At 53.6% G+C, this 16,823-nt stretch overlaps 1 protein-coding gene across 3 annotated transcripts in view; it reads right to left on the reverse strand.

Moving 5' to 3' along the window:
* Positions 1–16,823, reverse strand: part of LOC137432560 (CD109 antigen) — a 171,720-nt gene that overhangs the window by 57,574 nt on the left and 97,323 nt on the right. For all 3 annotated transcript variants that reach the window (XM_068124597.2, XM_068124598.2, XM_078783358.1), the window contains one exon: positions 6,712–6,790. In XM_068124597.2, the coding sequence (XP_067980698.2) occupies positions 6,712–6,790 (79 nt within the window). The remainder of the gene's footprint in view (positions 1–6,711; positions 6,791–16,823) is intronic.

A 16,823-nucleotide genomic window follows, 5' to 3' on the forward strand; every position in this document is an offset into this window, starting at 1 on the left:
AGAGACTTAATTAAATATGCTAATCCTATGTTTTCTGGGTCAAGGAATCCAATAAAGGCCTCAAAATAGTGCTCAGGATTATAGAAAAGCAACAAACAAAGGTAATTGAAAACCATTGTCTTTATATTTGTGATATTGAAGTGCGTGGTGCTACGCGCGCGACTTGCTATCAAGGAGGAAGCGGACAACGTTTTGTTCTTTATTAAAAGAGGTCACTGTAGCACTGACGCACTCCGGGCTGCGCGCCCGGTGTATATCCTGAGGCCACGCCTACCCCTCGGCGTGGCCGCCGCCCACTTGGTGCGCGGAATGATGTCACCATGCCAGTGAGCTTCCGTGTCCGCCACACGTGCCCCCCCCCCCCCCCCAGAATTCCTGCGCACCTGGAGGGCCAGTTTGCGTGGCAAACGGATGACCCGGCCGAAGCGCCCTCTGGCGACCGGCGGCGTCCGGGGTGCAGGGATGCCAGGTGGGATGCCCCCCGGCTGTACCCGGGATGGGTGCCGGACCAGGGGGCGGCGTGCCTGCGGTGCTGGGCGGTGCCGGGGGTCCGCCCGCAGGGGGGCGGCCCCGACGCGGGGGCCGAGCCACCGGCGGTGGGTGGTCCACGTCGAGGTGGGCCGGCTTGAGGCGGTCTATGGAGACCCGGTCAGGAGTGCCGCCGATGTCCAGGGTGAAATGTTTCACCCCGGTCTCCAGCACGCGGAAAGGCCCGTCGTACGGGGGCCGCAGTGGTGTCCGGTGGGCGTTTTGCCGGATGAAGACGTACTCCGCGGTGCGAAGCTCCGGGGCGACGTGTGTAGGAGGGTGCCCGTGGTGCGCCGTCGGCACCGGGGCGAACCTCCGGGCGGTCTCCTGCAGCGCAGAACGCTCCTGCGCCGCGGACCATGGTGCCGTGGGGTCGGGGAGGAACTCGCCCGGCACCTGCAGCGGTTGTCCAAAAACCAACTCCGCTGCGGAGGCGCGCAGGTCGTCCTTGGGCGCCGTCCGGAGGCCCAGCAGGACCCAGGGGAGCCTGTCGACCCAGCCGCCGTCGCGGAGGGCGGCCCGGAGCGCGGCCATCAAGGAACGGTGGAAGCGCTCGCACAGGTCGTTGGCCTGGGGGTGGTAGGCCGTGGTTCAGTGCAGCTGGACCCCGAGCCCCCGTGCGACCGCCCCCCAGAGCTCCGAGGTGAACTGGGGGCCGCGGTCGGACGAGATGTCCGAGGGGGCGCCAAACCGGGCGACCCAGGTGGCGATGAACGCCTGTGCGACGTCCGCCGCCGTCGTCGTCGCCAAAGGCACGGCCTCCGGCCACCGGGTGGTGCGGTCCACCATGGTGAGGACATGGGTGAAACCCCGCGAGGGGGGCAGAGGTCCCACCAGGTCCACGTGAACGTGGTCGAACCGACGTTCCGGCACCGTAAACGGGGCCAAGGGGGCCTGGGTGTGTCGGTGCACCTTTGCACGCTGGCACGCGAGGCACGTCCTGGTCCAGCCGCGGACGGCCTTCCGGAGGCCATGCCAGACAAACTTGTCGGCGACCAACCTCTGGGAGGCCTTCGTGCCCGGGTGGGACAGGCTGTGGATGGCGTCAAAAACCTGGCGCTGCCAGCCTGTGGGCACGATGGGGCGAGGCCGCCCGTGGGAGACGTCGCAAACGAGGGCCGTGCCCGCGCCGTCGAAGGGCACCTCGGTGACACGGAGGCCCGTGATGGCGGTCCGCAGGGCCTGGACCCCGGGGTCGGCGGCCTGCTCCGCCGCCATCTGGCATAGTCGATGCCAAGGTGGACTGCGTGGGCGACGGCCCGGGAAAGGCAATCGGCCACCGGGTTGTCCTTTCCCGCAACGTGCCGGATGTCCGTCGTGTACTCGGACACGGCCGCGAGGTGACGCTGTTGCCGGGCCGACCACGGCTCGGCGACCTTGCCCATCGCGAAAACCAGCGGCTTGGGGTCGACGAAGGCCGTGAACGCACGGCCCTCGAGCAGATGGCGGAAGTGCCTGACCGCCACGTGAAGCCCAAGCAACTCGCGGTCGAAGGTGCTGTAACGGCGTTCGGGCGGGCAAACTGCCGGCTGAAGAACGCCAGCGGTTGCCAGACACCACGCACCCATTGCTCGTACACCGCGCCCACCGCGTAGTCCGAGGCGTCGGAGGTGAGGGCGATCGGTGCATCGCGCGCCGGGTGCGCGAGCATGGTGGCGTTGGCCAAGGCGAGCTTCGCGCCCGAGAACGCCGCGTCCATCTGCTCGGTCCAGGTGACGTCACCTTTGCCCTGCTTCCCTCGAAGGGCCTCGTGTAAGGGGCGCAGGAGCTGGGCGATGCGGGGCAGGAACCGATGGTAAAAGTTTACCATGCCTAGGAACTCCTGGAGCCCCTTGATCGTGCGGGGGCGCGGAAACCCCTTCACCGCCTCCACCTTGGCCGATAGGGGGACGGCCCCGTGCCTGGTGACGCGGTGCCCCAAAAGGTCGATGCTGGTGACGCCGAACCGGCACTTGGCGGGGTTCACAATGAGGCCATGCTGGCCCAGACGTTCGAAGAGCGTGCGGAGGTGATGAAGGTGCTCTTCGCGGGACGCGCTGGCGACGAGGATGTCGTCCAGGTAGACGAACAAAAAATCCAAGCCGCGCAAGACGCTGTCCATTAGGCGCTGGAACGCCTGAGCGGCATTTTTCAAACCGAAGGGCATCCGAAGAAATTCGAAAAGCCCGAACGGCGTGATGACAGCCGTCTTCGGGATGTTCTCCGGCCTGATGGTAGCCGCGCACGAGGTCCACCTTTGAAAAGAAGGACATCCCCGCCAACCGGGCGGAGAAGTCCTGTATGTGGGGGACGGGGTAGCGGTCGGGGGTGGTGGCGTCGTTGAGGTGCCGGTAGTCCCCACACGGTCGCTATCCCCCGCCGGGCTTGGGTACGATGTGGAGCGGGGACGCCCACGCGCTCTCGGAGCGCCGCACGATGCCGAGCCGCTCCAGCGTGGCGAATTCCGCTTTCGCTACCGGGAGCTTCGTCGGCTCGAGGTGGCGTGCCCAGGCGTAGACCGGTGGCCCGGCGGTGGGGATGTGGTGTTCCACCCCGTGCTTGACGGTCTCCGCCGAGAAGGTGGGCCTCGTGAGGGCCGGGAAACCCATGAGGAGGCGGGCAAATTCGTCCGCTGCCGGAAGCGTACAGATGAACCTGGCCGGAACGGAACCGCTCAGCAAGCCGCTCGGCGAGCCGCTCGATGAGCCGCTCTGTGAGCTGCTCAACGAGCCAGGCAGCGCGCACGCGAGCGAGCTGAACGTCTCAGCCTGGACAAGCCTTCTGCGCTTTACATCGACCAGTAATCCATTTGCACATAAGAAGTCCGCGCCGAGCAGTGCCATGGGCACGTCGGCCGTAACGAACGACCAACTGAAAACCTGCCCTCCGAACCGCAGGGAGAGACAGCGTTTTCCGTACGTGCGTATAGACGTACCATTGGCCGCAAGCAGCGCGGGACCTCGGCCCGCGGTGTGCTTGTCGGACGTACCGGCAGGAATGACACTCACCTGCACTCCCGTATCGCACAGGTAACGGCGCCCGGACAAGGTGTCCGTTATGTACAGAAGGCTGTTGGAATTGCCGACGCTCACCGTTGCCACCGAGCGCCGGCTCGCCCGTTTCCCGACCTGCCGAATGAGCACGGCGGGCGACACTGCCGAGCCTCGTGGCCGAACTTGGTGTGGAAGAAACACCAGGTGGGCAGCTGCGGTGTCGGAGGCCGCGGTTTTCTTCGCGGCAGCGGTGGTGGTGGTGGGCGGGGCGTGGCGGCGGACACGAGGTGCGGTGCATCAGGGAAAGCCTCGGGAGCCTCGGGAGCGGCGACCGCGCCAAGACTCGCCTGCGTGTCCAAAGCCGCGTAGTATTTGTCGGCCTCGGCAGCGAGCGCACGGGGTTCCGTTAACGCGGAACCGGCCAAAGCGAGGCGGACTCGTGCTGGCAGCTGGCGTCGAAATAACGCCCGGAATAGAGCGTTCGGGGTTTCGTTGCCCATGAGCGCCAGCATATGATCCATACGGACCGACGGTCGCGTGTCCCCGATCTCGGGGAGGTCCAAGAGGCGATCGGCCGTGCGTCCACCGTAAGGCCGAACGTGGCGAGGAGGAGATGCTTGACCGCCTCGTACTTGCCGTCGGCAGGTGGATCCCTTAGGACCGATACGACGCGGGTGGCCGTGCCGGGCCTGAGGGCGGCGACCACGTGGGAGTACATGGTCTCGTCCACCGTGATGCCTCGAAGTCGGAACTGGGCTTCTGCCTGCAGGAACCAAACTTCGGCTTGTGACTCCCAGAATTCGGGGAGCTTGATGGAGACCGCGTTGGTTGCCATTGTTGCGGCGGTTTCGGGTGGTCAGCGACGGCTGACTCGAATGTCGGAGGTCACCAATGAAGTGCGCGGTGCTACGCGCGTGACTTGCTATCAAGGAGGAAGCGGACAACGCGGTAAGTTTAATGTTCTTTATTAAAAGAGGTCACTGTAGCACTGGCGCGCTCCGGGCTGCACACCCGGTGTATATCCTGAGGCCACGCCTACCCCTCGGCGTGGCCGCCGCCCACTTGGTTTGCGGAATGATGTCACCACGCCAGTGAGCTTCCGTGTCCGCCACAATATAACTGTATTACATAATACATGATATTGCAAGTCCTTTGAAGTTATAGGTTGTTATAGGAAGTTATAGGTAGTATCAGATTGAACTATAAGTCCTATACACAGGATCTACGAGGTCTATACCGTTCAGGAATATGCTTTTACAGATCTTCATCACTGTCCTGAGTGTCATTTTCGCAAAGGTGTCTACGCAAATGTAAACATTAATTTTTGGATTCGTCATGCTCTGAATATTCCAAAAATGTATAGTTTTGCTAATCTACCAAAATTTTGAACGAAAAACATAGTGAACCTGACTATTTGGGTCCTCTGTATATTTATGGGTATTTGGTGTCTAAAGGATCTTAGGGGTCTCAAAGGGTCTTCAAAAGTCGAAGGGGTCTCGGCAGTCTAAAGAGTTAAAAGGTACATTTCAACAGTATGTAATGTGTCAATATAATTAATTAATAGACGTATGTAATTGAATAGACACAAAAGGTACGACACACACACACACACACACACACACACACACACACACACACACACACACACACACACACACACACACACACCTCATCCATGTATAGTAGGTCAATTGTACGTTTATTGACCTCTTTCATGGGATTGAGGGTGGAAGGAATAAAGCAACGACAATAGTGCTGCTGTCAGGTCATCTACTCCTTAATATATCACATAAAATATCTCATGGACCATTTTTAGATCTCATGAACCGTCTTATCAATTCAATTATCTCATGGACCATTTTTAGATCTCATGTACCATTTTATCACATCAAATAACTCATGAACCATTTTATCATATCAAATATCTCATGGACCATTTTTAGATCTCATGAACCATTTTATCACATCAAATATCTCATGGACCATTTTTAGATCTCATGTACCATTTCATCACATCAAATAACTCATGAACCATTTTATCATATCAAGTATCTCATGGACCATTTTTAGATCTCATGAACCATTTTATCATATCAAATATCTCATGGACCATTTTTAGATCTCATGAACCATTTTATCATATCAAATATCTCATGGACCATTTTTAGATCTCATGAACCATTTTATCACATCAAATATCTCATGGACCATTTTTAGATCTCATGAACCATTTTATCATATCAAATATCTCATGGACCATTTTTAGATCTCATGAACCATTTTATCACATCAAATATCTCGTGGACCATTTTTAGATCTCATGAACCATTTTATCATATAAAATATCTCATGGACCATTTTTAGATCTCATGAACCATTTTATCATATCAAATATCTCATGGACCATTTTTAGATCTCATGAACCATTTTATCATATGAAATATCTCATGGACCATTTTTAGATCTCATGAACCATTTTATCATATCAAATATCTCATGGACCATTTTTAGATCTCATGAACCATTTTATCATATCAAATCAAATATCTCATGGACCATTTTTAGATCTCATGAACCATTTTATCATATCAAATATCTCATGGACCATTTTTAGATCTCATGAACCATTTTATCATATCAAATATCTCATGGACCATTTTTTGATCTCATGAACCATTTTATCATATCAAATCAAATATCTCATGGACCATTTATAGATCTCATGAACCATTTTATCATATCAAATCAAATATCTCATGGACCATTTTTAGATCTCATGAACCATTTTATCATATCATATATCTCATGGACCATTTTTAGATCTCATGAACCATTTTATCACATCAAATATCTCATGTACCATTTTATCACATCAAATATCTTATGGACCATTTTTGGATCTCATGAACCATTTTATCACATCAAATATCTCATGGACCATGCATGCTGTCAGGCCATTTTTGAATGGGAAGTCATAACAGATGATGCATATTGCATCAAACATGTAACAGGCTGACAAAGTGAGGGACAAATTTAAAACTAAAAGAAGATTAATTCTGTTCAAGTTACTACTATGTTATCAACAATTAAGCTCCAGAAGTATTGCAGAACAACATTAACGATCAACATTACTCTGATTAAATGAAAAGAAATGTCAGTTTTGATCATCTGTGATAGCTCTTTGCTCCATCACAAACGATCATCGGCTCACCTGGATATGCTATTTGCCCAAATCCACGAGCTTCCATGTGATGGCAGGTTAATAAAATTTGGAGGAAACATATACCTGGCTGCAAAACAATGAAACAAAGGTTTATAATCTCATGTGACTGAAAACAATAAGACACATGTGAGTATAAACACACCACTTAGTTTTCTCCATATATAAATATAATTTAACAAACGGGAATAAATTCCTATGTGGGGCTTGTGTGAAAAAATTCTGACTCAAACCACGACTCAAACCCAAGGACCTCCTCACTTACACAGCAACGGCCAATGCAACTGGAGTCTTTGGGATATCCTCAGTAATTATAATGGCCGAAATCCTGCTCGGCAGACCGAAAGTGGCGGATACAGTGGCCTGCAAAAGTATTCACCCCTAACAATAGCCACATTTAGATGAATTATGCAGAAACAATTTTTCCAAATGAACATTTTATTCACAATTGAAGAAATCAAACTAAACACTGTCATAGTTGAAGGAGGTTACACATTAGGAATACCTGCAAAAAACATGCACAAATCAAAATTCACTGGTTGAAATTTTTTTTGTTTGAATACCGGGTCGAGGATCATATAAGTGCTAACACATCGAACATATAATAAAGGGAGTGGGAGACAAGAAGGGGAGAGAGAACGAAGCACAACAACAGGAGGGAACAGGGACATCAGGAGATCTGTGGAAGGGAGAGGGCTGGGGCAGGGTACATGGGATAAACAAGATGGACACTACAGGGACTTTCAGGAAAGAAAACAGGGAGTTTGAAGGAGGTGCATTTGGGTGGATTAACAGGGGTAGAAAAGATCAAGGTTTTGGATGGGGAAAGATACGAGATGGTGGTGAACAGCTGTTTTGAAGACATGGAGGAAGGAGTGGGATTGAAGAGAGTGAGGGAGTTTGTTCCAGAGGTGGGAAAAAAGAGGAATGAAAGAGTGAAGGTGAGCAGAGAGTCTTTATTTTGGTAGTTTCGCCAGAAGACGGTTGCTGGCAGATCTTGTGCGTCCTGCAGGAATATTTGGGGGACAGAGCACAGACAGAGCAGGGGGAGCTAGGCCAGAGAGGAGTCAGTAGAAGACAGAAAGACCACTCTGTGGTGGGAGAGTGAAAGGCCCTCAGAATCAGCTTAATCAAGGGAGATACCAATGATTCTAAAAGCCTTGGTTTATACAGCATGAAGCCGACCGAGGTGTGAGGCAGGAGCACCAGCCCAGATGGAAGAGCATTACTCCATTAAACTGCGGATGAAAGCTTGTAGATGGTGAGCAGCTCAGTATTGCCGAAGAAGGACTTCGCAAGACGGAGGATGCTAAGTCGGTGACTGGCTTTGGAGGCCAGCTTGGAAATGTGGTTTTCACAGGAAAGCTTATGGTAGATGGTGAGACCCAAAAGCATGAGTGACAGAACTTCTTCAAGAGGCTTGTTGAGAAAGTAGATGGGAGGGTTTTCCAGACAGTCTTTTCGGAGAGACATAGTGAAAGTGTGACATTTGTCAGGATTGAAAGACAAGTTCCACGAGTTCCTTTGACAGGAAGCACCTTTGACAGCAGTTGCAGCTGTGAGTCTGTTGGGATAGGTCTCTACCAACTTTGCACACCTTCATTGGGCCATATTTGCCCATTCTTCTGTACAAAACTGTTCAAGCTCAGTTAAGATGTGTGGGGAGCATTGATGGACAGCAGCCTTCAAGTCAAGCCACAGACTTTTGATTGGATTTAGGTCGGGGCTCTGACTGGGCCACTAAAGGAACCTCCGTCCCAATTTCAACTTTCTTGCAGAGGGCAGCAGGTTTTCCTTTACGATTTTTCTGTATTTTGCTCAATCCAGGTCCACTTCTATCTTGACAATTGTCCCAGTCCCTGCTGATGAGAAACATCCCCATAACATGATGCTGCCACCACCATGCTTTACAGGAGGGATGGTGTTCTTTGGCTGATGCGCTTTGTCAGGTTTGCGCCAAACATAACGTTTTGCATTTAGGCCAGAAAGTTCCATCTTGGTTTCGTCAGACCACAAAACTTTTTGCCACATGGCTTCAGAATCTCCGGAGTGGTTTTTTGCATACCTTAAACAGGACTCAAGGTGGCCTTTTTTGAGTAATGGCTTCCTTTTTGCCACGCTACCGTACAGACCAGGTTTGTGGAGTGCTTGGGATATTGTTGTCACGTGCACACAGTGACCAGTCTTTGCCATAAAGGCCTGCAGCCCTTTCAAAGTTGCCATTGGCCTCTTGGTGGCCTCTCTGATCAGTCTCCTCCTTGCTTGGTCATCCAGTGTGGAGGGACGGCCTGATCTAGGCAGGGTTTTGGTTGTACCATACTCCTTCCACTTCTTAATGATTGTCTTGACTGTGCTCCAAAGGATATTGAAGTCCTTTTAAATACAGCATTTTTATACCCATCCCCTCATGTGCCTTTCCACAACTTTATCCTGGAGGTCTTTTGAAAGCTCCTTGGTGCTCATGGTTGAGTCTTTGCTGTGAAATGCATTATCCAGCAGAGGAAATCTGCAGGAAGGGATGATTTTATTCTGAAATAATCAGAATCACTACAATTTAACACAGGTGGTGGTCAATGAACTTGGTGTATGATTTTGAAGGTGATTGGTTACACCTGAGCTAAGTTAAAATTACTATTATGAGGGTGGTGGACACTTAACCAACCAAGATGTTCTAGTTTTGTATTTTAATAAATTTTCTGAAATTTGTAGAATTTGTTTTTCACTTGGAAGTAGTGGGTTACGATGTGTAAATAAAGGAGGAAAAAGTCTGATTTAATGTAATTTAACTATAGGCTACATGGCAACAAAAGATGTATATATATATCCTGTGTGAATGTACATGTATATGTACATGTAATGGATGTTGTGAAGAGAAACAGTTTGAGATGGTTTGGTCATGTGTTGAGGAAGGATGAAAGGGACTGGTTGAGAAGAGTGATGGAAATGAATGTAGAAGGAAGTAGAGGACGGGGAAGACCGAGAAAGACTTGGCTAAAGATGGTCGAAGAAGAAATGCGGGCAAGGGGGTTAACAAGGGGAGATGCAGAAAATGGGGCAAAATGGAGAAGATTGGCATGGGGACCGCAAGGCTAAACCCCGCTCTTGCAGGGAAAATGGCCTTAAAATGCCTGTTGTGTATATATATGTATGTATGTATATATATATATATATATATATATATATATATATATATATATATATATATATATATATATATATATATATATATATAGTCACGTGAAAAAGTAAGTAGACCCCATGTAAAGTTTTGACTTTTTCAACATATTTCAACATACAGCTATTTGATCTTCATTTCAATAATATTGATAGATAAAGGTGATATTGAAGGAGCTGTGCTCCAACTCGAATCGAAAGAATGGACGCGACAAAAAGCTGGAATTCGTCCGAGTTTCTTTATTGCATCAAATCAACTCGGGTAAACTAAAAAGCCCATTTATCGGGCAGCATTATATACAAGCACTCGAATATCTCATGCCGGAGCGTTTGCCCTTAAAAGGCGCGACTGGGCGTGTCCGGGAGACCTGGGCGAGTCTGGACATGCCCGGGAATGGAGAGACTGGGTGTCGCCGGACCGGCCGGGCGTGCCTGGACATGCCCGGGAACGGCGAGACTGGGTGTCGCCAGACGGGCTGGGCGTGCCTGGACATGCCTGGGAACGGCGAGACTGGGTGTCGCCGGACGGGCCGGGCGAGCCCGGGAAAGGCGAGTCCGGGCATGCCCGGGAAAGGCGAGACTGAGCGTCTCCGGGCGGTCTGGGCGAGCCCGGCACAGCGATCGCTCCGTGGTTGCGTCCTCGGCAGGTGTAAGGCGATTGTGTATGTTCAGCGGCAACCGCTACACACGCCCCCCCAGAATCGACTTGCACCGGCAGGGTCAATTTAAGGGGGGTCCTGATGACCTGGCCGAAGCGACCCTTGGAGGATCGTGGGGGGGGGGGGGGGGGTCCGGTGTGGGGGTGGGTGGTCGAGCGGGAGGCACCGTGGACGGGGGGCAGCCTCGCCGCGGAGGAAGGGCCAACCGAAGTGGTTGGTCGATGTCCATGTGCGCCAGCTTGAAACGGTCCACCGAAATCCGGTCCGACCTGCCGCCGACGTCGATGACGAAGGACTTGTCGTCCCGTCGCAGGACCCGGAAGGGTCCGTCATACGGCGGCCTGAGTGGTCCCCGGTGTGCGTCATGACGCACAAAAACGTACTCCGCTGTGCGAAGCGCTGGGGGGACGTAGGACTGGGGGTCACCGCGGTGGGACGTTGGCACGGGGGCAAACAGTCGGGCGGTCTCCTGGAGGTCCGAGCGCTGGCGAGCTGCGGACCAGGGACTGGTAGCGTCGGGCACGAATTCGCCCAGGACGCGTAGCGGCTGGCCGTAGACCAGCTCGGCGGTGGACGCCCGGAGGTCCTCCTTGGGGGCCGTGCGGAGGCCCAAAAGGACCCACGGTAGCCGGTCGGTCCAGCCGCCGTCCTGAAGGCCGGCCATGAGCGCAGCCTTCATGGAACGGTGGAACCGCTCGCACAACCCGTTGGCTTGGGGGTGTTAGGCCGTGGTACGGTGGAGCCTGACCCCCAGGTTGCGGGCGACCGCACCCCACAGCGCGGAGGTGAACTGCGGCCCGCGGTCCGAAGAGATGTCCGCCGGTGCGCCGAAACGGGCGACCCAGGTGGCGATGAAAGCCTGCGCCACGTCGGCGGTGGTGGTGGAGACGAGGGGAACGGCCTCCGGCCACCTGGTGGTCCTGTCCACCATGGTGAGCAGGTGTGTGAAACCCCGTGATGGGGGGAGGGGGCCCACCAGGTCCATGTTGACGTGGTCGAAACGCCGTTCGGGCACGGTGAAAGGTGCCAGCGGGGCCTGGGTGTGTCGGTGGACCTTGGCCTGTTGGCAGGCCATGCAGGTGCTGGTCCAATCGCGGACATCCCGTCGAAGGCCGTGCCAGACGAATCGCGCTGACACCAGCTTCTGGGAAGCTTTCCGGCCTGGGTGGGAAAGGCCGTGGAGGGAGGCGAAGATGCGGCGTTGCCAGGTAACGGGCACGATGGGGCGAGGCTGGCCTTGGGAGACGTCGCAGAGCAGGACAGTGTCCGCGAAGGGGACGTCGGCCAGGCGGAAGCCCGTGTCCGCCGCCCGGAGGGCTTGCACCGTGGTGTCGGTGGTCTGGTCAGCCGCCATAAGCGCGAAGTCCACGCCGAGGTGGACCGCGTTTGCGCTGGCCCGAGAAAGACAGTCGGCCACGGCGTTGTCTTTGCCGGCGACATGCCGGATGTCCGTGGTAAACTCCGACACGGCGGAGAGGTGGCGCTGCTGGCGAGCCAACCACGGTTCCGTGACTTTGGCCATTGCGTAAACCAACAGCTTGTGGTCGATGAAAGCCGTGAAGGGTCGGCCCTCCAGGAGGTGGCGGAAATGGCGAACGGCCAGGTGTAGACCGAGGAGCTCGCGGTCAAACGTGCTATATTTGAGCTCGTTCGGCCGGAGTTGCCGGCTGAAAAAAGCGAGTGGCTGCCAAACCCCGTTCACCCATTGCTCATGTACGGCGCCCACCACGTAGTCGGAGGCATCAGCGGTGAGGGCGATGGGAGCGTCGAGCACAGGGTGAGCGAGCAGTGTTGCGTCGGCGAGGGCCCGCTTTGAGCTTGTAAATGCCGCGTCCATGGCTGCGGACCAGACGACGTCGTGTTTGGCCGGCCTGCCCCGGAGGGCTTCGTAGAGGGGCCGCATAAGCTGAGCAGCGCGGGGCACGAAGCAGTGATAGAAATTCACCATTCCGAGGAACTCCTGCAGGGCCTTGATGGAGCGGGTACGCGGAAACGCGGTGATGGCCTCGACCTTGGTAGGCAGCGGCACGACCCCGTTCTTGGTGATGTGGTGGCCCAAAAAATCAACGGCCGTCGTGCCGAAGTGGCATTTGGCCGGGTTGACGATTAGACCGTGCTCGCTGAGGCACCCGAACAGTGTTCGGAGGTGGAGGAGGTGCTTGGCCCGGGACGCGCTGGCGACGAGGATGTCGTCCAGGTAGACGAAGAGGAATGGCAGGTCACGCAGCACGCCGTCCATCAAGCGCTGGAACGCCTGAGCCACGTTCTTGAGGCCAAATGGCATTCGAAGGAATTCGAATAAGCCGAACGGCATGATGACGGCCGTTTTTGGGACGTCGGCTGGCCTGACAGGTACCTGGTGGTAACCCCGTATCAAATCGATCTTCGAAAAAATGACCCGTCCTGCCAAACGGGCGGAGAAGTCTTGAATGTGCGGAATCGGATACCTGTCAGGGGTGGTAACGTCGTTAAGGCGGCGGTAGTCGCCACATGGGCGCCAGCCACCCCCCCGGCTTCGGTACGATGTGTAGTGGCGAAGCCCACGCGCTATCGGAGCGCCGCACGATGCAGAGGTGTTCCAAAGCGTCGAACTCGGCTTTGGCCACGGCGAGCTTGGCTGGGTCAAGGCGGCGGGCTCTGGCATAGACCGGCGGGTCCGTAGTGGGTATGTGGTGCTCGATACCATGTCGTACCGCGACGGCCAAAAACATTTGGCCACGTGAGGGCCGGGAACTCCGCGAGCAGGCGAGCAAGCTCGTTCGCCACCGGGAGGGCGCATGCTAGCTCGGTCGGTGCGGAGCTGCTCAACGTGCATGCCAGGGAGCTGAAGGTCTCGGCGTTGACGAGGCGACGCCGTTTGACGTCAACCAGCAGCCCGTGTGCGCAGAGGAAGTCGGCGCCCAGCAGAGCCATGGGCACGCTTGCGGTCACAAAAGTCCAATGAAAGCACTGGCTGCCGAAGCAGAGGGTGACGTTGCGTGGGCCGAAGGTGTGGATGGCCGATCCGTTGGCCGCCACCAAGGAGGGGAAGCAAACCGCGGACTGCCTGTCCTGATCGGAGGCGGGTATGACGCTCAGTTGGGCGCCGGTGTCACACAGGAAGCGCCGTCCGGACGCTTTGTCCCTGATAAAAAGTAGGTTGCCCGTGTGGCCGGCACTCATGGCTGGTAATGAACGCCGGCCCGGCCGTTTCCCGACTTGCCGAAAGTGCACGGGGGTCGGCATGTCCGGGCATTTTGTCCGAACCTGGCATGGTAGTAACACCACGCCTGGTCAGGTGGAGGCCCCGGTCATCGTGTTGGAGGCGGTCGGCGCGGCGTAGCGGCCGCCAATTGTGCCGGCAGTTCGGCCACCGACCGTGCCGGGTGCTCGGGCGCCATGGGTGTTTCTTCGGACGGCGGCGGGCTCCAGATCACTGCCCTGATGCGTTGGCCTGCCGAGGAGATCTTGTTGGCTTCCCTGGCAAGGGCGTGGGGATCCGTGATCTGCGTGCTTGCCAGGGTGAGGCGTACCTGGCTAGGCAGCTGACGGAGGAACAGCTCTTGAAAAAGAAAATCCGGGGCGTGCTCCCCGAGCAACGAGAGCATGTAATCCATTTGCTCGGACGGGCGCGTGTCGCCGAGCTCGGGCAGGTCGAGCAGGCGCCGTGCGCGTTCCGCCGATGAGAGGGTGAAAGCGTCGAGGAGGAGCTTCTTGATCGCGCCGTACTTGTCAGCGGCTGGCAGGTGCTGGAGGAGGCTGAGGGCGCGGGCCGCGGTGGCTGAGCCGAGTGCTGCTACCACATGATGGAAGCGGGTGTCGTTGGCGGTGATGCCTCGCAGGGCGAACTGGGAGTCCGCCTGGGTGAACCAAACCGCCGCGTGAGCCTCCCAGAAGGTAGGCAGTTTGAGGGCAACTGCCGTGTCCATGTCGGTAGGTCACCAATGAAGGAGCTGTGCTCCAACTCGAATCGAAAGAATGGACGCGACAAAAAGCTGGAATTCGTCCGAGTTTCTTTATTGCATCAAATCAACTCGGGTAAACTGAAAAGCCCGTTTATCGGGCAGCATTATATACAAGCACTCGAATATCTCATGCCGGAGCGTTTGCCCTTAAAAGGCGTGACTGGGCGTGTCCGGGAGACCTGGGCGAGTCTGGACATGCCCGGGAACGGCGAGACTGGGTGTCGCCAGACGGGCCGGGCGTGCCTGGACATGCCCGGGAACGGCAAAACTGGGTGTCACCGGACGGGCCGGGCGTGCCTGGACATGCCCGGGAACGGCGAGACTGGGTGTCGCCGGACGGGCCGGGCGAGCCCGGGAAAGGCGAGTCCGGGCATGCCCGGGAAAGGCGAGACTGAGCGTCTCCGGGCGGTCTGGGCGAGCCCGGCACAGCGATCGCTCCATGGTTGCGTCCTCGGCAGGTGTAAGGCGATTGTGTATGTTCAGCGGCAACCGCTACAATATAATACAACAAATATCATGAAACATTTATATTTTGTAGTCCATTGTATAATTTAAATAAACATAAATGCAAATTTCGCATGTGGAAAAAGTAAGTACACCCCTGCATTTATTACTACTTCAAATACCTAAAATTAGAATCAGGTGCACCAGCTCAGGTGCAAATGATTAGAACATTGGTGGAGAGGATCTTGGAGGAACCTGTCTTATTTAAACCTCAGACATTTAGTTTGGTTTGCCCTTTGTTGTTGAAGTGTGCGGCGTCACCATGTCTATAACAAAAGAGCTCTCTGAGGCCTTCAGAAAGAAAGTTATAGATGTCTACGAGTCTGGGAAGGGATTTAAAAAGATCTCCAAACAATTTGAAATCAATCATTCGACTGTCTGGAAGATCATCTACAAGTGGAGAAGATTCCAAACAATTGCCAACTTATTCAGGCCAGGCCGCCCCAGCAAGTTCAGCCTGAGAGCAGACCGCAAGATGCTGAAAGAAGTCTCTCAGAACCCCACAATGTCATCACGGGACCTACTGGTAGCTCTTGCCACTGTTGATGTCAAAGTGCACGAGTCTACCATTAGAAAGAGGTTGCACAAATTTGATCAACATGGGAGGTGTGCCAGGAGGAAACCTTTGCTGTCCAGAAAGAACATCAGGGCAAGACTAAAGTTTGCCAATGAACACCTAGGCAAAGACCAGCACTTCTGGAACAATGTGCTCTGGACAGATGAGTCAAAGGTAGAGCTATTTGGCCACAGTACCAGAAGACATGTTTGGCGAAAACCAAAGACAGCATTTGACCACAAGAACCTGATACCAACTGTAACGCATGGTGGTGGAAATATTATGGTTTGGGGCAGCTTTGCTGCATCAGGGCCTGGGCAGCTCACCATCATATAATCCACTATGAATTCTTCATTGTACCAGAGGGTGCTTGAGGATAATGTGAGGCCATCTGTCAGAAAGTTGAAGCTCAACCAAAGGTTGACCTTGCAACATGACAATGACCCTAAACATACCAGTAAATCCACCAAGGAATGGCTGAAAAGAAAGAAATGGAGGGTTCTGGAATGGCCAAGTCAAAGCCCGGATCTAAATCCCATCGAGATGTTGTGGGGGGATTTGAAACGAGCTGTGCATGCAAGAAACCCCTCAAACATCGCACAGCTGAAAGAATTCTGCATGGAGGAGTGGGCAAAAATTTCTCCCAGTCGATGTCAGAGACTGGTAGACAGTTATAAGAAACGCCTACTTGAGGTTGTTTCTGCCAAAGGGGGCAATACCACCTATTAGAGCCAAGGGTGTACTTACTTTTTCCACATGCGAAATTTGCATATATGTTTATTTAAATTACACAATGGACTACAAAATGTAAATGTTTCATGATATTTATTATATCACCTTTATCTATCAATATTGTTGAAATGAAGATCAAATAGCTGTATGTTGAAATATGTTGAAAAAGTCAAAACTTTACATGGGGTGTACTTACTTTTTCACGTGACTGTATATATATATATATATATATATATATATACACACACATATATATACATTCACACATGTTATTGTGAAAAAATATATTTTTGAAAGGAATAATTACTTCTTTTTTTTAAATTTTCTTTTTGGGGTTTTTCTTTTAGGGATTGTGAGGGGGAATGAACATGGTTGTCAGGTGATTAATTAACAAACACAGACAGCACATTCACATTTTGATGAGACCCTCTCAGGGCCATCACAATTCACAATCATGGCACAGGTATACAATCACTGATCCACATCTCAGCTACCTACCATTCCTGCCAATCAATGTCCATGGACCCTTCTATC

Source organism: Myxine glutinosa, chromosome 8 (genome assembly GCF_964187855.1).
Source record: "Myxine glutinosa chromosome 8, kmMyxGlut1.1, whole genome shotgun sequence".
In the NCBI taxonomy this organism is placed as follows: Eukaryota; Metazoa; Chordata; class Myxini; order Myxiniformes; family Myxinidae; genus Myxine; species Myxine glutinosa.